The 24680-nt window shown below is 36.4% G+C and overlaps 1 protein-coding gene across 3 annotated transcripts in view; it reads left to right on the top strand.

Moving 5' to 3' along the window:
- Window positions 1–24680, top strand: part of TTC7B (tetratricopeptide repeat domain 7B) — a 149767-nt gene that overhangs the window by 17212 nt on the left and 107875 nt on the right. For 2 of the 3 annotated variants that reach the window (XM_068398038.1, XM_068398037.1), the window contains exons 2-5: window positions 4420–4574; window positions 5720–5888; window positions 17969–18099; window positions 20203–20324. In XM_068398038.1, the coding sequence (XP_068254139.1) occupies window positions 4420–4574; window positions 5720–5888; window positions 17969–18099; window positions 20203–20324 (577 nt within the window). Of the gene's footprint in view, window positions 1–4419; window positions 4575–5719; window positions 5889–17968; window positions 18100–20202; window positions 20325–24680 lie in introns of those variants that run through there. The other variant, XM_068398039.1, reaches the window with a different exon arrangement.

Here is a 24680-nt window from a genome sequence, read left to right as displayed (position 1 = left end):
TAAGAAGGTCAAGAAGGAGGATCCAGGGACTGCAGGCTGATCAGCCTAACCTCAGGCCCTGGGAAGATTAGGAAGCGTGTCCTGGAAACTGGTAGGAAGGATAAGGAGGTGATTGGGATCAGTCAACATGGGTTTATCAAGGACTAACCAACCAGATAGCTTGTGATGATGAGAAGTGACTGACTGCATGGATAAAGTGGGACAGTGGATATTGTTGGCTTCAACTTTGTCTAGGCTTTGAACACAGTTCCCCATAGTATATCTTGTAACTCAGTTGAAAAGACAGGTGGACTAGGAGGTAGATGGAAAACTGTCTGGGCTCAGAGGTTTGATCACAGGTTAAAAAAAAAATCGTATCTCTGACGTATTAGAAGTGGGGCCTTTTGGGTTGATACTGCAGTCAATACTGTTTAGTATTTTTCTTGGTGAGGTGGGTATTGAGAACGCACCCTCAGTGGTTTTGTGGATGATAGAAAACTGAAGGGTAGTATATGACTGCTGTTGAGAGGGATCTCAACAGGCTGGAGAAACGGACTAATGGCAAAACTCACGATATTCAGCAAATGCAAATGCCACGGTCCTGTATATGAGAAGGAATAACTGTATGAGTATGGCCTGGGGATCAACTGGCTAAAAAGCAGCTTTGCAGAAAAGGATCTGAAGGTCCTAATGGACACCAAAGGGAGTGTAAGTTGGCAGCAAACCCTTGCAGCAATGAAGACCAAGCACACACTGCGCTGTATTAGCAAGAACATAGTCAGCAGTTTGAGAGAAATTATTTGCTACTGTTTGTGACTTGCGAGACCCATCTGGAATACTGTATCTAGGATTGGGCTCCCCAGCATGAGAAAGACATTGGTATAGTAGAGTTAGTCCTATGGAGCACCACGAAGATGATAAGGGGGTGAAAGCATGTGACCTAAGAGAACCAGTTGAGAGCTGCATTTGTTAAATCTTAGAAAGGGAAGGCTAGGAGAGGATCCTACTGCTGCCATCTTCCACCCTCCCCTTGAGTATGGAGGTGGCCTCTTCTCAGAAATGCACAGTGGGAAGTATCAGAAGCAATGGACAAAAATTGCAGCAAGGGAAATGTTGAGTGGATAGCAAGGAAATAATTTCCACAATGAGAACAGTCAAATGTTGGGAGAGGTTGTCCGAAGGGGTTTTGTAATCTGTGGAAATGCTCAAAACTGGGTGTGATCCTGAGTTGCCTGCCCTAATGCTGAAGTATGTTTCTTATTTCTTTTTCTTCACTTAGTCCATTGAAATATCTTTTATTTTTCATTTTTACTGAACAGACTTCAATAGAAGAGTAGCAAAATTAGTGTAAATGGTTTCAAAAATTCCTGGAATTAAACTGATAACATTGTGAATGCATGGGAGCAAACTGGGGCCTTCTCTACTTTTATTTTGTCAGAGGATTTAAAATTTTGGGTATAATATAGTAGAAGAAACTTCAAATGACAGGAGTTTTGAGAGCCTATGAAATTAAAAATGGCAATTGTGCAAATTACACATGAGTGGTGTGGTCCAGGATGATGAGCTGGGTGCAGTAAGAGGGAATGTTTCTAGCTGGCTCTTGTGCTCTTCTCCAGAGGGCAAAGTGTAGTTTGTTCACCTTTGGCCAACCTCAGTCCAGTCTTCAGGCAGGCTCCGAACCTGCCAGAGTTCCGGCCTGTGTCTTGGGGTGGGAGGCAGTATGGGATCTCCGGCTTGGGCCCTTTCCTAGGGGAGTGCAGGTGATCACGACTGTCAGAGCTGGTGGTTGCTGCTGCTGCTATGAGGTGGTAGAGCAGTGGAGGCTGTGGACAAGAGATTTCAAAGCCTGGTGTTGGTCCCTCCAGGTGCTTATGCTGAGAGCATCTACTGTCCCTTTCCCTGCTTTCTACTGTACTGTGATATAACGCATGGGTAAAACTCATGCTGTAGTTAAGAATTGTTTTTTCCTCCTGGTTTGCTAAACTCAGGAATGACTCTGCAAGCCATATTAAGTCATAAGTGTGCACAGTCCTGATAGACCAAGTGCTAAAGTCCTGTTTAACTCAGTTGTTTCCTGCTGCAGCTACCAGTGGGTTTCTTGTGCATTATCAAAATAATTCGTCTTTACTGTAGAATGTTCTCATTCTAGTTCTGCTCAGAAACGTTAAATTTCCAGTGTGCAAGGAGATTAGCTAGCCTTCAATGCAGTATACCCTAAGCTGTATCTAAAATACTATAGTGTCCAAACTTTGAGCCTTTATATTTGTCAGAACTTAAGTTTCTCATATTTGTTTTGTTAAACTATACATCAGGCATTTGAGATGAAAACATTTCAATCAAATATAAACTGATCAACTTCTTTGTTAAGGGATGTGCAAATTGTATGATGGACTTACTGATGCACATCGTACTGTGCCATTCACCATATGAGCATTGAAGAGGTAAATAAAAGCATTTTTCTGGTTGGCAGTTAGTGGGTAATAAGATTTCATTGTTATACTGTAGCTGTATTATTGAGTGGTAGTAATTTTTTTTTTTTAACTGGGAATTGTATGCCTTTAATATGTATTTGAAAGATGCCAAGTGTCGGTGTTTTTTTCAAGGTCTCTAAAGTAATGGTGCCCCAGGGAGATACTTTGTTTTCCCCTTCCTTATCTTTCAAGGAACTGATATTTTTGGCTAGCATGTATCAAAGCTGTATCCAGAGTGCAGTGTTTTTGGGAGGATGAACTGAGCAGAAGGCGCACAGTTTAGGCAAAACAAAACACGTGTGAAGAGGCATAAAGGTGCGCTTAAAAGAAGAAAGTGGATGTAGAAATTGACACTTCAGATTATTTGAGGTTGTGTGATCTAGAGATGAGTATAACTGAATAATCAGGAGAAACTTTGGTGGGCAAAGGAATGGAACTGTTAACTGCAAATTTGAGATTGAGGAATTTGACAGCTATGGTCTGAAAGCCAGAAAATTAAGCAGACTGGTAACCAGGCTGCGTATGTGGTGTGGCTTGTCTTATCTGGATGCTGAGATCTTTCCCTTCTGCAGTAGTGTTTAAACAGTAAAACATGAGGGAATGGTAGTTGAGAACAAATAAATGTCCAGATTACCATAGGTATCTTTCCCAGAACACCAAAAAAAACCAAATGGCAAAATAAGCACTCCCTTGATGCTTTTGCTACTTGTCTGGTCTCTTAAACTCTCTCTTGAAGAAATTGTGGTTTAAGAATTAGCAGTTAGCTGGAGATTTTAAGGAAAAAAAATTTAGGTTTTTGTCTTTCTACTTGATAGGACATATTACAGGACAGTGATGGTCCTTATAGCTTAACTGTATAATGACATCGTACATGGGTCTTACACTAGTCCAGCTGACATGAGGCTGAAATTTGCTGTACTTAAAAGGCGAGATAATGCTGATGCCTTTATACTTCCCAAGGGAAAGGTTTTCCTCCACGGTAACACTGAGTTCTGCATGTCCTGGTCTTTCTGTCCCTTCCCATAACCTCTAAGGAGAGTGCTAAAGGTTACAAGGTGGTGAGCACTCTTCTGATTGTTAGCTTTTTGCCTTTTGCCTTTTAAAAATCTATTTTATTTATTGTTACTTCAAATTTGGGTTATTCAGACATTGTTTGCAAGACATGATCTGGTCTTTTCAAGTCCCAGACAGTGAGGTGATGACTTTTACATCTCTCTTCTCACTAGAAGAACTACTCAACATGTTTCAGTAAAATAAGTTTAGTGGTCCTGGATAAGGGCAAAGTAGAAGATGACCAGTTTCTTGAGTTTTGGCAAATGTGCTAGCTGCAGCTTTGCTGGGCAGCCTGGTATTATGTTGTACCTTCATGTCTGAGAAGTGGTGGTAAGCCTCCTAAGAAACAAGGAGAATGATGACAAATGGACTTTCATACTGAAGACTTGGGATGGCTGGAGCCTTAACAAGGTCTGAGTGACATCTACATTCTTACAGCCAAATTACAATGGTGATCAAAGTCATCATGAGAGACATGTAACTTAAAACTAGTTGCATAAAGTAATCCAATATTAGTATTCATATTTGAAACTACAATAGGCATTTTGTGAAACACATCATTTTTTTGGTAAAGTGAGTATCAGAAGTATATCTTGTCACGTTCAGAAAGCTACATAAGGCTTTTGAATCAAGTGTTGCTTTTTAAGGAGAAAGAAGAGAATCCTGACTTCAGGTTAATGTTCTGATTCATTATAGTTTAGAGCACAGGAGATTTGATTCTACAATAAATCAGGCAGGTAAAAGATATATTGAAAAGTAAAACAAAGTACCATGTGACTTGTGTTAAATCTGAATACGTGACGCTGTGTTTGTTTTGGTTAGTTTGTATTTAGAATTCAGGCAATGGCTGCCTCCACTGAAATGTTAGCAAAATAAGATGATTTCTAATATTTCATGTGTTTGATTTTATTTACAGATGACATGGCAGAACTTCTTCTTGGGGAGTCCAAACTAGAACAATTTTTGAAGGAAAACCCTCTAAAACAGACTAGTAGTCCACGGGGCCCCCGGCCAAAGCTGACTGAGGTCAGGAAACATCTCACAGCAGCGCTTGATAGGGGAAACCTGAAGGTATGTAAGTCAGTCTGAGCAAGAATTAGAAAAGCTGAACTTGACTGGAGTACTCTGCTGATCATGGTGAAAAATGTGGGAGGTGCTTGTGTGGTGTTTCATTATCATTGCTGCTCCCAGAACATCATCAGTACTATGCTATTTCATGGCTCTTTGTTTCTTCGTGGATTTTTATTCAGATAATTTTTTCAAATCTGCTTTCATTAGAAGAATAAGAAAATTGTCATTGACTTCTGGGATGCTTAAGTGAAGTACTTACAATCTGTTTTGTGGAAGTTTTTTTTGGATTATATAAATATATCCTTCTCTGTAGTGCATTAAATAGAAGTGTTTTAAAAAAATGCAAAATACTTCACAAATTTCTGTAATAGTCTCTTAAGTGTTCAGGAAAGGTTCCTTAAGTTATGTTTGTGGGTGTGGAAAGTGAGGTTAATACTTGAGAGCATTTTCTGTCATAACCTTTTGATGTTCTTAACCGTTCTGGCCCTTCTTTTACTTAACGATTGTTGTAGCTACTACATCAGCTCATCTTTTCTGTACTCAATGTCCATCTCTTCAGAGATCAAAAGCACCTTGTATTGCAGTGATCTGCAAACATTTTGTTTCCTGTGATTTGTGAGAGTATTAATTTCTCTTCCTTTTCTTTCTTCATTCTTCCATGAATCCTTTTTCCAAGACATTTCTTCTGCCCTGATACTTTGAAATTGTGCGAATTAAATATATAGGCTGTGGAACATTATCATTAAGTTTTGATGCTATGTTATTTCCAACTGTGCTTGTGGTGTTAGGAAAAAATCATTGGAGGGGTAGTAATGATAGGCTGCCTTTAAATAGTTTTGTCACCTGGCAAAGCTGGATTCTGTCTGAGGTGTTTCTGGTACATGTGTAAATAAATATAATCTAAAATGACTGGTAGTGCTTTTGAGTAGGTTGGTGGAGTGAGATTTTATGGATTCACCCCCTACTGCAAGCTTCACAAATACTACATGAAGACAGAATTTTGTTGGTTTGTTGCTCTGTTACAAGAAATATCCTGAGGGTGTCTACAGTGAATATATACCGAAAACAGAACAAATAATTATGAGAAAGAATGAGATGTGTTTTCCCAGGAAAAAAAAAACCTTTCTTATTCCTCTTCCTTCTAGCCAGAATTCCTACAAGAAGCTAACCTAATTATGGCCAAGTTAAACTATGTGGAAGGTGATTACAAAGAAGCTCTGAACACATATGCCAGAGTTGGAGTTGATGACTTGCAGCTAGCTGCAGTGCCACCATATAGGCTACGGATGATTGCTGAAGCGTATTCTACTAAAGGTAAGATTGCTCTTTCCAGTATAATAATGTGGAAATAGTTTTTTAGAAGTTAATTCATATCTTGTCCGAAGTTAAAGAATTTTTTGGTGTGCATATCATCAACACAGTGATGGAGTAGTACATTTGTAGATAAATAAGAGGATGGCTTGACTTCTTTACGTTCTTCAGAGTTCGTGCTAGGTTGACAAGACTTTTACCTCAATATTCTAACTGTGCTGTCACCCAATCAAATTTTGTGATGTGTGTATTTAAAAGTCCTTCCATATGTAAATATCACAATAACTGTGGCTAGATACTACAAGTATTATCACTATTGCTGAAAGTTAGGAGTTACAAAAGTAGAGCAGTTTTGCAGTTGCTGTGGACAGAATTGGAGAACCTTGATTCACTGTGATTACTTTTACTGAATGTTAAAATGCTCAATCTAAGCTAAATTGCTTAACTAAATTGCTGCTTAATTAAGAAAGATAGTAATAACATGATAAAATGACTTAAAGCAGTGCATTTCTTGTGCAGTTTTATTTTTGAATTTTTCTTACCCGAATACCTTTTTTGAAAAAAATTCAGAAAGTGAAGTTAATTTAATCTTTTTTTTTTTTTTTACTAGTGTAGTATAGTGAAAATTGTAATGCTGGCCTTGTGTCTTAAGGTGGCAGTGCCACTTCAGTTTAGAAAACTCATTAGTGGGCTGTAAGCTGGGTCAGTGTGTTGAGGAAAGTGACAGTTCGTATGCCATAGGTTTATTAGAATTTACTGTGTCTAAATGTTTGCTTTGGTCTGCTGTGTTTAAGCTTGGGTTTGGTGTGCATATGTACTTGTTGTTATGGCAAGAGGAGTGACAAAGTCGCAAACACAATTTATGAGAGACTTCAATAGCATTCACTGACAACTGGTCAAGAATAGTTTCTAACGTTAGTCTTGGAAGAGAGTGACTGTTTTCCACCAACACAGTCCTCTAGTAAACATTAGACAAGCATGAATCATTCTTTATAGAGATGTCAAGAAAATAAGAGAACTAACTGGTGGCAGAGACAAAAGGATGCTTCCTAAATCTGGGTGATATTTAGATTAAAGTGGAAGGGAGTGCATGGGAAGTTCTTATATATGATGTAAATCTGCCTGGTTCTCTCATACAGCACCTCTGTGGGCCTTTTGGCAGTGCCTGGTATGGGTAGACTTCCACTCAGCTCTACGTTTTTTCATTGTATTGTTTTGTTTTGTTTTTTAAATCTATGAGGATGTCTGTTGCATTTGTCATGTTCTTCCCGTGAAAATGCAGTGTTGGACTTGATCAACCTTAAGTACCTAAATTTGCTTATGTCTGCAAGGAATCCCAGTAATTTAATTGAATCTTTTCCCAGAGCTTAACTCTTCTGGCTCTCTTTTGTTTGACCTCATAAGGATATACAACAATTGAAACAGAAAGACATCAATTTTGCAGAGAGGATTAGTATTATTAATTTTACTTAATGTAAAAATAATTTGTTAGAAAATACTAAAATACGTATCTTTTCTACCCTGGAATGCTTTGTGGGCTTAGTGTATTAAAAAAAAAAAAAAGAGAGAGAGAAAAGAAAACCAGCATGTCTTCTGCCTAGACATGGTTGGGGTTTTTTGCTTCTGATTTCAAGTTTTATACTTAAACATTGAAATCTGTCATATCAAGCCTGATCTAATCTTGATCAGACTTCATTAGTTAGGTCACTTCTACTGAGTGACTGGCTACCAGTTTACCTGAGCAAACTGAGCAAACTATTGGGGTTTTGTTGTTGTTCTGTTCATGTTTAGAATCATCATTTTTGCTACTATTTCCAGTTTGAATGGAAGATTAATAAAATTTAATATCCCTTCTTCCTGTGGTAGCAGGTTGCAAGAATATAGTCTTCTGTGTGTTCTAGAATGAGACAGAAGTCACAGAGCAGTCTTAAATTTAATATTCAAAGTCTAGATAAGTTTAGAGTAATTGAGTAATATGCTAGAGTAAATAGCATACGTTTCTACCCAACAGTGTACAGTTAATTCTCACTCTCTTCCCCCTTCCCCCTGGAATTTCTTCTTTCTCCTTGTAAGACTGGACTATAAAACTTTTCAGTCTGAATTCAAAATCTCTTTATAGGTGATTGAGGCTTGTAGGTATTACGCAACTAAATACAAGTTATTCTTACAGGGATTTTGTGCTTCACTGGGATTTGTATTTCTGCTTGCAAGTTCAAGGATAACCTGATTATATAAAGATAAAACTCTTCTGAGTATTTAGATTTTATTTCTTTGGCAGTCATAAACATAGCACCATGTTATTAAGCAGTGAGGGACTGACTGTGCTGCATGTTTGCCAGCACCAGCCTGGCTGCCCTGTTCAGTGCAGCAGCCTGCGCAGAGGCAGTTAAAGATACCTGTTTTAGTTGCCCCATTTCAATCCAGGTTGGGGCAAATCCCGTTCCAGTGGATTTGCAGTCTTTTATGCTGTTGAAAAGAATTATCTGAGGATAATTCTTACTGCCTCATCAGACTTTCCAGAGTGAATGTGTCTGAACGCATTATCCATCAAGGTTGTTTGTAAACCTCACTGCAAAATGTTCATTAAATTACAGTAGTCTTAATTACAAAAGTCTTCATTACAATAGTCCAGGACATGAAATTTAGTGTCTTTGCACCCCTGCAGTCTTCAACTTGGAACAACTCTGTCATTAAACCAAAGAACTAAAGCCATCTGCTGCCTGCAGTGCACTCACAAAGGGGGTCCTCACATTTTTTATTACATAAATGAATTAAATGTGTGTATATCTTTAAAAGAATGCTTTTAAGTCTCTGTGCTGCTTATAGCTTGAGCTGAGGACAGCATACTCAGAAGAATATAAGTGAGAGGCATAATGTGGAATGATAGTAAGTCAAGCAAAGGGTTCAGTCTCTCAAACCCAGCAAGGAAGATTAAATGGTTGTTATTCTTTTCTTGGAAATATCCAGTTAGTGAAATGCTGCTTCAAATCTCCCAAAGAAAGCTTCTCCATAGATTTGTCAAAATGCAACATTGTAAAATTTCAACAAAATTCTAAGAAAAATCCTATCAAATTGCCTTTGAAATCGTTTCCATTTCCTTTACATGTGGCTCTGCCAGCCTGTGATGTACTGGGAATCACAGGGCCTCAGTGCCCGAGCAGTGCTGGAAAGTGGTTCCTGTCTGTCACTACTCATGGGGAAAATATTCAAAATTGTTAGTGTGGTGATAAAGGGACTGCTGTATTTCATCAGAGCGAAACGCATGGGCAGTTGTTTATAATGGTGAGCAAAAAAAGTGCTTTGAAAGAAATTCAAGGAACAGGGCAAGTTGTTTGGTTTTGGTTTTTTTCTGGCTTCTGGCAACAAAAGCTGCTGCTAGTAATGGTGTCTTGTGCCTTATCTTGACTAGAAGATGCAAGAGTGGTCTGATGAAAAGTTATCTGACGCTGTGTCCATTAAAACAGCAAAGAATAGACTCGCCGTGTGAACATGCATGAGGCAAAGCCTCAGAAGCTTGATTGGCATAGGTCAGGATTCAGGCCTGTTTAGATATCCCTCATGCAAAAGTTGCAAGGAGGTAGCTACCACGCAGTACACTGAACGTAGGGTAGTTCTGATATATTCCTGCCTTTCTTCACCATTTCCTCAAATTCACAAATTAAAAATGGAGCTGTAGTGGAGGACGGTCGTCTTTTATGTGGTTAACTTCGTGGATGGGCATACTTTTTTGACCTTACACTGATTTTTTTTGTGTGTGTGCACCCATAGGATACAGTTCTGGATTAGATCTAGTCTTTTCTTTACTTTAAGAAAAGAGCTGATTTTGATGCTGTGCTTCTGAGTAATGACTCTGTGTGTGTATGTAGAAGGTGTTGTGTGGGATACAGTATTAATAAAATCATAGTTTTGATATTAAATACAGAATTTTCTTAGATTCAAAGACTGACTTGAAGAAATTGAGTGGGGCAATTTTTAAATGTCATATAAAATGTAGAAATGAAAAGATGGAGCTTTTCAAATCAACAGGGCCACTTAGTATTTGCAAAAACATGAGAATACCTGTTTGGATCCGTTGGTTGTTTTTTTCCCCTATCTGCTTGTAATCACATTTGACACGGAAGTGGAGGAGAAGCATCCGCTAAAACAATTTTCTGTAGTGAAATGTCTATGGTTGGAGATGCCAGCTTATTTCAAGAGTCTGTGATGAGAGAAAGAAAAATGAACATAAAAGGAGGATGTTGCTGAGGAGATGGGCAGGTTTGCATGACTCTGTTGTGGCGAAGTGTTAGCCTGAAAGTAGGTGTATGAATGTTGCTGGAGCCGGCTCCCTGAAGCTGTTGCCTGTCCTTCTTTTGTAGTAGCACTTAAGATAATAGGTCACCAGAGCAGGTCATACCTTTAATATGAGGTTTTAAGAAGCAGTACAGAAAAAAAGTGTTTTTTTTTTTTCTTCTGCCACAGATGTAGCTTGGACATTGATACTGGTTAGTAGACCTGTCTTATGCACCAAGAGCAAAGCTAAGAAATGAGACTGGGCAGGGGGACGAGGAGGGAAGGACAGTCTTGAGACTGAGGTAACAAGTCTTAGCTTAAAGTAAAATGTAGAGGGGTTTTGCACATTTCTGGCTGTATTACATACTTTATACTTCAGTATCTGCTTAGGAATGACTAGCTTCCGATAAGTAGAGCAGGTTCCCTTGTTATAAGAGGTTAATTTTGTCTCTTCAGTATCCATTTGTTTACTTTCTTCACTAAATCAGTTTAATTGGTAATGGTCTGTTCCAAGACTGAGGAAAATCTTATGAAAAATTGAAACAAGTTATGATTCCGTAAAGAAGTAATTAAAGATTGTATATGTCTGACTTTCTTTTTTTCCTTTTTCATGTTAGCCTTTTGTAGCTCCAACTTTTCCTACTTCTTTCTCTTACAAGACCAATCAGAAAAATTTCTGTATATGCTATTACCATACAGAAGCATATATTTAGAATCCATTTTAATAATGGCTGAAGTTAATATTCTCCTAGGGATATTGCCTCTGGGAACAGGACAATTAAGTTTCTGCAAGTTTTCAGTAGTATATGAATGAGGTAATATACTGGAAAGCATACATAGGCATTATTCAAATACTGTGCATGGCAATATCTCCTATGTTTCTAAGCAATTTTTCTTTGCTTATGGAAGCACAGATGAGATGCATGCACAGTGGGATATTGAGGTGTTAATTTGGGGAGGTGCAACTTGACAGTAACTGTGAAATAACAAGTATATATTTAACTAGGAAATAAGCTTATTGAAATCTTAGGTAACATGATTCTGATACTGATGCATAAGTCAAAAGACGTAATTGAAAAATGAATTTATGATACTTGGCATTACAAATTAGTGAATCTTTCTACAAATGCTTATAGATGAACATAGAAATTTGCAGGTTAGACATTTCTTAAAGTCTGCAACTTTGTAAACTTGATTTAGTAAAGAAATTGTGTTTATATTTACTATAGTATTACAGTATAACAATATATATTTATTATAGTATTACGGTAACAAATTCTTCTTAAGCATGTGAAGGATGTCATCTGTAAGTTAGACTGTAACATTACAGGATTGTAGCCTTATTGCTGCAGGCTGTTTTACGTCTCATATTGCCTGTTCAAATAACTGTGTTTATATTTAGATGATATATGTTGAGTAAGGTGAGACTGTCTTTACTGCTGCTGACCCATATTCAAATTTAATGTTGCATTTACCAAGTTAAATGATTGGCTATTAACTAGTTCTATTTACAGAACCATGGAAATACTCATTAGGTTCAGTGGAAGTGTCAGGTGCATGTGAATTGCTACTTCGCAGTTAGCAAAAGATGCTGCACTTAACTTTAATCATATAAGATTGTAATGGGATCTTGTGCACTGCCAGCGTGTGTCAGCAGACACCAAGCAGCTCTTCATGGAAGAATACTAAATAATGAAAGCTGTTTTAGTAATTATGCCAGGGATCTCTAGCCTCATTAGGCAATGGGTCAAGAACTCAGCTGAGGTTCCCTACTCCTGTATTTCTGTGCAAACATTGCAGCCCGTCAGCAAGCAGTTTGCAAACCACAGCTATGAAGCCTGTGGCATAGATACTTCAAACTTTGCCTGTTCAAGCTTGTCTTTCCCCAGTCTATTTTTATGGCTTCTGCCCTGCTGGAGCAGGGACTGGGGGGCGGAACCCAGGGGTTCATCCTGCTTTCCTCAGTGCTGCTTTTAGCTCCGGTATTTGAAATCCAAACACTGAATGAAAATAATTTGCTTCTTATTAAAATAGACTTCTTTAGGACTTGCGCGTTTTGGTGGTGTGTTTTTCTTGTTCTTAGCTTCTTTAGAATATCTTCCGAATCTTGCCTTTGGCAGGGTGAGGAGAGGGAGAAAATGTTGGGCCAAAATTAAAATTAGTGATTCTGGCCTTTCTTCTCATGTCACAGGAAGAACCGGTGTCACAGTGGAGCCTGGTCTTCTTTCCTCAGAGGTGCTTGTGGGAGCAATCCTGACAATATACAGCAAAACAATTTGGTATAAATTATGTAGTTGAACCATATCCTTTCTCCTGCCTGAGCAAACAGCTTCCTTGATCATCAATCCATATACTGGTGTGCAGGTCTTCTGCTTTGAGGAGGGTTCATCAGAGATTCACTCACTCCAAGATCTACAACAATTTCAGTCCTTTTCCCAGCTTTTATCTATAGTTTGAACTTTTTCAGCCTCTCCAGAAGTTGCTTGTCTGTCAAAGGGCTGTACTGTAAAGCAAGAATTGGCTGGCACATGGTTTCTAAGAAACAAATGCATCTGTGAAAATACTGATCTCTTCTGTTTAAAAATATTATATAAGACTATTTTGTGCTTTTAAGAAAATGCAAAGATTTGAATGTAGCTACGTTTAGAGGAAAAGTGTGACTAATCATTTCACAACAGTTATCTCAGATGATATTACAAGAAATCCCCAAATATTGTTACGATTTTATTGACTGCTTGGATTAACAAGTAGGTGTTCACTTCAGAAAAGAGATGAGAGTTCGTGGTGGTTGTTTTTTTTTTTTTTTTCTTTTCAACTTTGACAAACTTCAAAACACTTAGAAGCACTAGCATAACCATGGTGTTAGTAAATCTGTACTAATGGAATGACACTGCAGTATGAGCATACATGATAAAATGCTGTCTTCGGCTCTGGAAAGTTGTGCTTTTGTTGCTCTGGGTTTCATCTAGAATGGATTTAACTCTGTAAGTAGTCTGTGTTTAAAAGAGTGGCTAGCCAGAGCAGCTTCCCTTAGATTCAAGTGTGCTGAGAGAAGGGGGTATTGATCTTCCCCATGCATTTTCTGGAAAGCTAATTGGGTATGAAACTAGCATCCTGACAGTTGTTGGAGACTTTTTCTCTGTGTCTTGGCATGGGGGTGACAAGCAATACAAGGTACTTGAAAAATCAGAGAAATTAGTTGTTTGTGTTTCCTTAGATTGTCTAAAGAAATAGGCAGTTCCTACTAAGACAGTGTATCTGCAGTAACTGTGAAAGTAAGAGGTAATTTATTATAAGTGTATTTCCCTACTATAATAATTACCTTACAAATACCAGTAGGGAATTGAAGAGGAAAAAAATTTGTGCTTTGCTTTCTAAAAAAATCCTCTGCAAGCAAGTCACAATCTTTGATTGAGGACTTCTAGAAATAAGTCCTTCCCTTCAGTGAGATTAGCAGTGTTTGTTCTAAGTTCGGAAGTAAACTGTGGGAGTTCCTTGATAGCAGTAACTCTAGATTGTTTCAGTTCCTCTTTTAAAATGACTGGTAAATGTTTACCATAGTCTATATAATTGTTTTTTCTAAATATATAAGCTAAATATGAAGTGTCTTTAAAAGCAAATGAAAGGGTTTTTTGTGTTTACAGCATTTGTAACACTTACCAGTGTTGCTTTGCTTATCATACAGGGAAGAGTAAGTGCTGTATACTAAAACACACTTGATTTTATGTGTCCGTTTAAGGAAAACAGTAAGCAAACGCAGAAATCTGTCTATTGAGGTGATTCCTCCTCTCTTGCAAAAAGCATGTGTGTTTACTTAAGTATAAAATAGTCTTTCACTGTTTTTCCTCTGTCCTTTGGCTTGTCTACTGAAAACAGGAGATAAACCATGAGATCCATTATTATTTGTGGTCTCTAAAATTTAGTAGCACTTATACAGACAAGGTACTGTCTGGCATCTTGGAAAATCCTCAGATATTCAATGCAGTAAATGTGGTAGGGTTTTCTCAGCCTTGCGTTTTTGGGGTTTTTTAATGATCTCAGTAGTGGTCTGGGTGGTGGGAGTACTTGGTAAAGATCTTAACTGTGCTGTGGATTCCCTTTTGACCTTAGAATAATTTTTTTTTTACTCTGTATAATGGGAGCCTTAGTTAATTGGTTTTCCTACAGAACGTCTAAGTGTGCTTTTTTTTTTTAAAGTGGTTTGTAAATGAAAAGTAATTACTGCCATTGTCCTTAACATGAAAATGGTTGGTTATCTAAGAATAAGCAAATCTATTGCATGGGGACTTCTCAGAAATTGTTTGTTTGTTACTTGTTCATACTGAGGAGTCCTCTTTTATGAGTAGTGGTCAGTGTGTGCGTATGTCGTGGTAGGGCTGGTCTGCTCTTGTATTTGTAAAAATGAAATAGTTTACTTGGCATAACCTTGGCCACTGATTTGAGACCATAGACACAAGAATGCCACTTGGAATAAGTGATAAAGCTATCTAGCGTTTGCTTTCTGAGTCTCCTACAAAATATGGATAATGTATAAAGTTTTTGAAGATTTAAAGAAGACCTTTGAAAGTTATCATGTAATTTAAATATCAGGCATACTCTTTTCTTGTCCAAATACTGTTTGTTGCTGGTCTGCTCTTTTCACAAGCAGTTTTAGAGTTACTTTGCAACACATGTAAGCTTAACTAGTACGGACTCGTATTCATTTCACTGCTTCTCAATTTCTTTTCCCTCAGGACTCATCTTGCTTGATATCAGGACTAGATATGTATGAGATAAGTGTCTTCCCAAAGTAAAACTGACCCAGTTACTTGGAAGCTGTTACTTGAAGGTGATTTTGACTGGAAGGGCTTAAACTTAAAAGCCGCGACTATAAAAGTCAACTTGTGATACCAATTGAAGTGATATTCTTGAATGTAGAATAAAACAAAATAACCATTAAAAGTCAAATAAACAAATAACTATGACCTTTACAACAAATGCAATAATATTTTGTAACAGTAACATGTTATTGAGATATTCTTTTCCAAATATCTTAAAGAAGTTTATAAACAGTTAAAGAAATTCCTGCTCTTTTCAGGGAGAATAGCAGAGATTCCTGCCTGGCAGGTGTGGGACAAGCACAAAGGAGAGAACGGACCTGTCTGAATATATGCAAAAGTCTTCAGCAGATAATTTAGGGTGATATCTATATCTTTGAAATTCATGTGTTTCCCAGTTCTGTATGTTACCACATGCTCATTCTTTTTTTCAAGGGCCTAATATAATAATACCTATTTTAATTAACTTTTTATCATCTCTCAGTATTCTTACGAAGAAGTGGGCAGTATATTATGTGGTTGTTATTGCTATTTTGCTATTTATATCTATTTAAAATTAAATAGTACTTTTATGTACTTTAATACATTATTTCTTAAATTTCATCTGTATTTAAGAAAAAAATCAAATGAGTAGTCTGGAGGCACTCTAATTTTAACCTGTTACAGAAATAATAATTTATTCAGGGTTTTTCTTCTAGTTGATATGTTTTCATTTTTAATACAGCATTGAATTGTAATTATTCCTTGTGTCATCAAAACAAAGTGTCCAAACCATCCTGTTAAGTGATCATTTCAGGATAGTTCTCCAAATGAACTTCCTGCTCCAAAGCATTGCATGCTTAAAATATGCATACTTTCCCAGGTTGTAATAAACATACCAGGAAAAATACAGTGAATACTAGTTGTGTAATACAGTTACCATAAGAAATAGTATTATATACTTCATCAAAGGGCACTTAGAATTCTGTACTTCCCTTCTGTGTTACTTGAAGTTTCTGGCAGAGCAGAGAGGTGCTTTCATATCTTAAAGAAAATTCTCAGGTAATATGCGAGACTGTGCTTATAGTGAGTTTTTCAGATTAAAAAAATTATGGCTGTGGCTATAAAGTATAAAAATAGAAATAATAAATCCAAGTAAAATCTACAAATAGCCAGTTGACTAATATGTTTCATGTAATGGAGGATTACTGTGGGGCACTGGCTGTTCATGTCATGGGAGAGAAGGGATAGGGAGGAGTGATCCGCTTACCAACTATCTGATGCTTTCAGTCATTTGACATTTTTATTGCAGCTCATTTATTGTATTTTATGGTCATCTCTTAAGTCTGAGTTTGAAGGTGTTTGTGTAGGACACTGCAAACTTTCTATCCAGCACGAACCTTACATTTGGATCTTCTTGTCAGAGGGTCTGTTCAAACCTACTGCAGTAGCAAGATAACTGACCTTTTTCTGTACTTTAATCTTGCTGCTTTTGGGTCTATGACTTATAGTTAACAAAAAATCCTCTTGCATATTTGCTATTTGATTGAAAAAATTGAAAGAAAGCAGATTAGTGTAGGCTACTCTATACAGTTTTCAAATATAGTTAATTTTAGAGATATGTTAGGTGAAAACCATAAGATTGGAGGGTAAAGGTGACCAATAAACTCTGATACAGACTTAAGGCATCCTCTCAAGCCATAAATATGGCTTGATATTTTTTTATACAGATGAGTTATACTTCTACAGGGAGATATTGAAACATAATAGATGTTTTAAAATAATCTGGAGGTCACAAATATTGCATAGTTTTGAGTTTATCAATAAATAAACTCCAGATTCCATCCCAAGTTGTTTTAGTAAGAAAATTATTGTAATTCCGATGAAACATACTGTCCGCACCTTACATTATTGATGGACAGAAATCCTTTGATAAACTATTTTCCAGACTGGGGTTTTGTACTAACTGGCATTCCACAGCCATCTGCCCAATATATAACTGTGTGTTTTATTGTTAGTTTTGTTTTTAGTTTCTCCAGCAATGGTTTCTCAAAACCTTTGATGATTAATTGAGAATATGGTCATTTAAATAGTGAATTACATTAATGTGGGAGCAGTTGAAGGCACTTTAGGATCAGCATTTACTGCCGACAAGCTGGAAGAATGACCTGGAATAAATCTCTTAAGAACATGTAGAAAGTGCTACACTTCAAATACAAATAATTATTCAAAAAAATATAAGATGGGGTAACTGATGAGGCAGTTGGCTTGCAGAATACGATCTGGTGATCTGTTGCAGATCATAAACAGAGGAGGATGTTTTACTAATATGTAAGGGAAGGCACTAAAGTTCTACTGATTTGTATTTTTTTTGAAGTATCCTATATCAAAACTAGGAAGTCTTTAGTCTTCTCTGCTCAGTGTTATTGAGGCTCTAGTTTTGGCACAGTGAGTCAAGAGAGGTAACCAGATGGAGAGTGTCCAGAGCAGATAAAAATGGTTAGCTGTCAAGGAAGCATGAAAAGAGAAATGAGTGAGAATTTGATGTTCTTTGTTGCAAGCACGTCTCTCTCTCTTTAGATAAACCTTGAAAAAATGTTTTGTAAAGAAAGGAATAATCTCTCTGTGAAGAAGACTAGGAGTAATTAATCTAGGGAGGGAGATCTAGACATTAGGAAAAAAATACTAATTGTGAGAATAGTTGAGCTCTATATTAATTTCCATAAGAAGGCCCAGGCATCACTGTCGTCAGAGGCTTTTAAGAACAGGTTAAAGAATTGTCTGGGTTTGGTTGGTTCCTCGGTCAGATAGATGGATTAATATTCTCAAGGTCCTTCTCAGCTGTTTTCTCTAATTATCTTGAAAATAATTAATACAAGTGGCTTTTGTAGGAGCTAGCATTGATTAGCAAGAGTTGTTGGGGTTTTATTGTAGACAGGCAAAGACTTTTTTTTTTATATGACATTCATTTTTAATGCATCATTTGAATTTTTTTTCTTTTTTTTTTCCCCCCAGGTCTCTGTCTTGAGAAGTTGCCAATTTCTTCTTCAGCTAGCAACCTCCATGTGGACCGTGAACAAGAAATTGTTACATGCTACGAGAAAGCCGGGGATATTGCTCTTCTGTACCTTCAGGAGATAGAAAGGGTGAGCTGGGATGATTTGCTTAATTGAAGAATTGCATGGCTCATCTTTCATTGATGTGGTGTTATGAACATTTTGGTAACTCAACTGAAAGATGTCTAATATTTGTTTTCTTAGGACTTCAATGCACACTCAAAATTGGACGACAAATTAGTGTGCCTTAATGGATGTCTGGTAGCTGTTCTTCTGACTGTTCGCTCATTCTGACCTCTTAGAAAATAGTGCTAGTAGTCACAAAAGGGACAGAGCTCCTCTGAACTACTGTGTATGTTCAAGACGCTGATCTGTGGCCTCTTGTTACCCTGTGGTAGCTCATTTATGAACATGAGATTATGGTGTCTTTCAAACACATGTCTGAATATGTACATTATATGTATATACTTACTAGCTTTTCAGATAATTCTTAAAAAAGAATTCAATTCAAAATGAAGCTGTGAATATTGAAAATTGATCTTGTTGATGTTTATTTGGAGCCAATAACTTAGCTGCTCTTAAAATCCTCTTTATAAAACTGCTTGAGGGTACAATTCTGAAATAACATTGTACCTATCAGCAAGACACTTGACGTATCAGTGGGGTGTCCAGAATAGTAACTGAAAGTGTGTTTGCTTCAATTAATAGGCTCAGTCCTGGGACAACGAAAAAGTAATCAGATATGATAGCCAGATAAACATATGATTTTAAAATATAGATGAACTTCAGATAAATCTTAATAGTTCTATAAATTGGATCAGGACAATGTTCTTGGACTTGATAGCCCATTTGTCATTTTGTCTCATTAATATATTTCTCGCTGTATGTATGAAACTATAGTTACTGTTAAAATCCGAGGTACTGGGTATGTAGGAGACCTGTTTTTTATTCATGAAAGCTCATTTATCTGAGATTCTTAATGTTAGACTAAATATAACCTACAAACAACTCTGCAGAATATTCGGCAAGTTACTGTTTTCTTTTCCCCTCCTGTTTTATAAGTTATGGATTATGAATTATGGAAAGTTAAAGTTAGCCTTTTTATTTGTAAAGAGTGTAACGCTTCATGATTTGCAATCTTCAGGCTTTATCTGAGTTTAAAGGGATATATAGGCTCTTTTATTTCCTCCTCTTGTTTTCAATTACACCATTAACCTTGTCTTCTGTTTCTTACCACTTAGCAGAAACCCTTCAAGTGTTATAAATACTTTTTTTAAAGAAGATAAAGTTTGTGGTACCCTTTGTTTCTAGGAGTTACATGCTATTGCGTTTTATTTAGACTCCAATACACTTGGGGTCTGTTTTTTGGCTTGTGAATACTATTAGAATGAAGCAAGCTAGCAACACCAATCTGACCCTCTCTTTCAGGCCTGTTGCTTACAAGCCTCAGGCCTGTCATTTGGCAGTTGTCTTTGAAAGAGTTACTAGATACAGTTAGGGTCACACAAGAAAAAGGAAGAGGAAAGAAAACTTTGATGTGATGGGGGAAAGCAAAGTAACTCACATTGTTTTGTAAATATACACACATTTTTATTTTCTGAGGGTTTTTTGCTTTGGATTTTTAGTTTGTTTTGGTATTGTCTTTTAGTGGCTGGGAGACCATGTGCAGTGAATGTGAAGGCAAATGAAAGCTGACAGCTCTCCATTTTGAGGGAGCATTCTTAATGTTGATGTAATACAAATTAAGTTATTTCTAAATTGTTTTTTGGAAATCACTCGGGCAATCACACTTAGTCTTCTTACTGATTTCTGCAGCAGTCTTTCCTAACCTAACAGGGTTTCAGATTTTGAATACAATCACCTCCTGCTACTGAATAGGGTTGCAAATACGCTTTTTCGTGTAATTCTCTTTTGTATACCATTCTTCACAAAAATTTCTAAAAAAATATTATAAAATTTTTCTTAGTGGCATTTCTGCTTGGTGAAGAAATTACCTTTAAGGGTATAGCCAAGAGCAAAAAGATGTGTATTTAGGTGGGAATGACGGTAAGGATAGAAATGTTCTACTAGCCACCGCCTACAAATGAAAAAGATTTCTCCAACATTAAGTATTAGCTTCTATGTAATAGTCCACAAAACTTGATTTTTTTTTTTTCTAAATACATTTTTTTCCTTTCTCTTTTGTTCTCATAGATAATTAATGCCAATATACAAAACAGAAGCCCTAAGCCAGGGCCCACTGCACATGAACAAGAACTTGGTTTTTTCCTGGAAACAGGGCTTCAAAGAGCACATGTTTTATATTTCAAGAATGGGTAAGATTTGATTCTCCTTTTTTTGTGTTTGCTTTTTTGTTTAGGTTTTGTATTTGTGATCTAACTGGGCATCATCATTTTTAGCAATTGTGTATGGTGTAATCATGAGGCCTCTTATTAATAAAGTAGTAATATTTTGATTGAAATAGTAAGGCTGCCCATATTGTATTTATTTACATATTGTAAAATAATTTAATCAAAGTATATTAAACAGAATTACTTACTAAATGTGAGAACTTAAAATACCTTAAAGTTTTAACTATTTGAAATTTCTTTTACTTTATTACTAGACACTGTTAGAAAGTGATTGACAACATACTGAAACTCTTGATTTTTATAATTTTGATTTTGTAATTTTTTTCCAAATCTCTTCAATTATCACTTATTTTAACATTATGCTGCAGGATAAATGTGCATGAAGATCAACAGTATGTATACAAGTATACAATCTCCATTGTACCTGCTTCGTAGATCCTTTTAGATTCTGCATGGGAGATCCTTTATAATTTATTTTAAATAAGGCTTCCTGTAAAAGCCTAAAAATAAGTTCAGATATCACAGAAAATGAAAAAAAGAGTACAACTCTACATTTTTAAGAGCTTCAAAACTTGGCACAAGTGGTTTTAAAGTACATTTCTGACATTTGTTGTTGAAATCGCATAGTTTAAAAATTTGTTTTCAGGGCTTCTTATTTCACTAGGAAAATGTTGTTTGATTGAAATATTGGAACTCTTGATAGGGCTACTGTTTTATACCAAAAATTTTTCTTATTCTTTCAAATACATAAACAGGAGTTGAAGGGAAATCATGCAGTGCCTGTAAAGAGTTCGAGATTTTAATGTACTGATTGTAGGGTGACAAAAGGCTACCCAAGTTTTCAAATAGTTTGGAGATTTCAGCATGGAAATAATCACTAAGCTTTTGAGATATCATTCTTAAAATATTGAAGTAGTGCTGCAATAACACATGATCTGAGAGTTACGTTTTAGTTCTGTTTTCAGTATTCGATTGCAGTAGGAATGGAATGTTCTGAAAGTTAATTTTTTTCACTTACCAGAGCTAAAAATAAAATTTCTGTTTTCATGCCTGCACAAAAGGTAAATAAAATATATTTATTGAAAGAATCCCAGTGGCAGTCGTGGTTAAGAATAAGCTAAAAATTCCACATTTTGAAGAATTTTTATTGAAGGCCAGTAATGGAAATGGTCCATTTAATCTGACATGTTGTGCTTAAAAGCAATCGGCAGTAGACGTAGCAGATTAAGATTAATTAAGAAAACAAAAAAACAACCGCACAAAAAGGTCATGCAGTGGGTTATTAAGGAACATCCAGCCCATAGGAGTGTTTTTTGTAGACCATATCAGTTGGTCTGGTGTGAGCTTTGAAAGGTTGATTGTATTCCATGTACACTTAAATCGTTCACAGTGAAGCTGTTGGTGTTCGTGTTAACTCCTACGTATAATGTCTTTTGCACTCTTTAGTACAATGGTCACTTGCAGTTTGCAAGCTAATTATACATTATATATTTAATTTTAAATTTTTACTTCCAATTTCATTGGTCAGTGCTACTTTTTTTTGTGGTATGAGAGGAAGCGAGGTGTTAGGAAAAATAGCTCTGTGCCAATCATTATATTACATATTCCTGCCATTATATCCTTTAGTTTCCTTTCTTAATTTAGAGCCAATCCCAATTCTTTCAAGATTTCCTAATATGGTCATTGTGCCAGGCTGCTAGTTATGTTGCTGCTTTTATGGGTCCCTTCTTTTTTTATTTTTAGTTTTAACTTAGGTTTACTAGAACTGAACAGAACTTTAAATATATGCTTTTCTAATAGGGACAAATTTATAGCATGCTTTTTAATACATTTATTTTAAGAATGCTTTGCTTGGTTTTTAAATTTGTCATTTCTCCTGATGTTAGGTTTATAGAAATTAGATTCAAGATTTCTCCATTAAGCTTTGCAATGTACTTCAAGTTTGAATTTAATCTAAAATTGTAAAGATTATATGAACATTTTCAAGGAGAGGAAATGTAGATATCTTTAATATAGACAGTTTAGAAACAGAAACACTTATTTTAAATAAACTTTTTTTTGCAATTGAAGCCGTAGATGTTAAAAGGGCTTCAATCCTGTGGAGGAGGCAGGTAATCACCAGAATTTAACTGCTTGTGAGTGATGAGGGAGAAGGAGAAGAGGAAGCAAGTGCCTGTCTGGTTTTACAGGCAGGCTGAATCTGCTATTCCTATTGCAATGCAGTGGAATCTCTTCTTTGTGTATGTTCATGACATGAGGCTGATGCTCAGAAGGGTTGAATCTGAAATAAAAGTTCCTTTCACCAAACTATAACCTGGCATTGGTTTGAGTCAGTTCAAATGTTACCCTGTTACCAGCATAGTAGCTATAGTAAGTTATGGATTAGAGCATGCTTGAAGGTCTGAATAGATGTTTATGGATTTTTTGGTGGGTTTTTCCACTCCAATAAGTACTAATAAATATCTCTAAAAATCTGCTGGAGAATTGAATTTGTCTGAAGTCCTTTTGCTGTGGAGTGGGTTTTTGTTGTTGCATATCTAGGGGTCAGTTGACTAATCACTGCTTTTAATTAGACTTCTTCCACTAGAAGTGGAAGCATCATTTTTGTGTGTGTGTGTCAGTTACAAACTAGAAAAGAAAATAAGACAACTTTTATACTAGTAGGAAGAACATAATTTTAGCAGTAATGTAGGGAGTATTGCTGCCTACCCAGAAAGCTGGTTGATCCACTTTAAATTTCCCCTTTGTTCCCTAACTATATGGAGATTTTCTTTTAAACCAAGAAACCAAGTTTTTGTAGAGGTTTAAGTGACTGTCTTTCAGGTATGCCTTGTCTTGTATGAAAAACTAGAAAGGGTTTGAAACCTAACTTAGCCTAACTACTAAGTGCTGGCATTTTGAAAGTACATGGAAAAGCAATTATCTTAAAAAAACCCAAAAGTGGCAATAGTCTGAACAGAAGGATTATTTTAGTGCTCTATTAAGACACTAATCTGAAATTAGTGTTTTCTTCCGAAGTATACAGAATTTTAGTGAAGAATCAATTTTTCACTTGGGAGCAGAGGAGCATTTCAGCTTGGAAATGAGTAACAAAGAAATTGAGGAAGCTGTTCTAAAACTTAAAGTAGGGTTTATGTGCTTTTAAAAAACATTCTGAAATATGTAACTTTAAATGTCTTTCAGGCTGATTACGCAGCTTCTATTTACTCTAGTAGTTGCTTTGTAATTTCAGATTGAAGGAGTTAAAAGTCCTGATGTTCCAAGGAAAGGTATGAGCACAGGAACTTTGACATTAGTACTTTAATGTAGCTATTTTCAAGTAAAATGCCCCTGAGAGAGAAAAGACGGCAGTTTATGTACCTAGTAATTCTTCTATCCTAGTATTTGCTTTGTGTTCACGTTATGAGATAAACAAGACAAACTTAAATTGTAAATGGTTTTTATTTTTGAGGTAGTACTGTTCAGAAATATACTGGAAGTGTATGCTCTTAAAGCAAAAGAGCTTTCTGGTTGAAGTCTAAAATCAGGTGGCTGTCATGTGAAAACCAGACTTAGCTGGCTTTCAGAGCTCTTTTTTTGTGGCTTCTCCTGTATTTCACACCCTCTCCAAGGATATTGCTGTGTCAGAGTCAAGGATCCAGACTGCAGTTTGGTCTAATCTCTATCATGGTTCACATGCTGAATAAAAGCCTGAGGAACCTGGACCAGATCTGTATTCCTCATGGTGCTATTACCTGTGCTGGCACAGCTGCAGTGAAGCAAGACCTTCTCAGTCTTCTCCATTAAGTTCTCAGAGAGTGGCTTTTTCTCAATAGAAAATTAACACCCCTCCACCCCCAAACCAAACCAAACCAAAACAACTCAACCAGTTTTTCTGCATATAACTGATTTTTATTGGCTTACAAAAATGTTTGACAAGCACAACAAAAAAAAAACCCGCCTTTGAGTTGTTCATGTATAGGACTTGTCTGTGTAGAAGTTGTTTCTTTTATCTATTTTTCTTTTGCCACCATAGCATGAATAGAAATAACATAGGAATATAGCTCTCATGAGCTCCCATGTTAGTAGGTGAGGGAGAGTGGATGGAAGCCAATCCATAAGTGCTTCTGTTGCACATCTATACAGTGCTCACAGCTGGAGATTTTACAGTGATGAAATCCGTAAGAGAAGGATTTATGTAGATGCTTGACATAAATCCACATCAAGACACTGTATGACCAGCTGTCCACTGTAGTAGAATACAGTGCTAGCTACCAATCACTCTCCAAATCTGTTAAGATCTTGTTGCATATCCTACAGTCTCAAAAAGAATTGGTCATT

This window comes from Nyctibius grandis, chromosome 4 (assembly GCF_013368605.1).
Source record: "Nyctibius grandis isolate bNycGra1 chromosome 4, bNycGra1.pri, whole genome shotgun sequence".
Classification (NCBI taxonomy): Eukaryota; Metazoa; Chordata; class Aves; order Nyctibiiformes; family Nyctibiidae; genus Nyctibius; species Nyctibius grandis.
The sequence above is the reverse complement of the archived record's forward strand: the minus strand, read 5'-3'. Positions and strand labels throughout refer to the sequence as shown.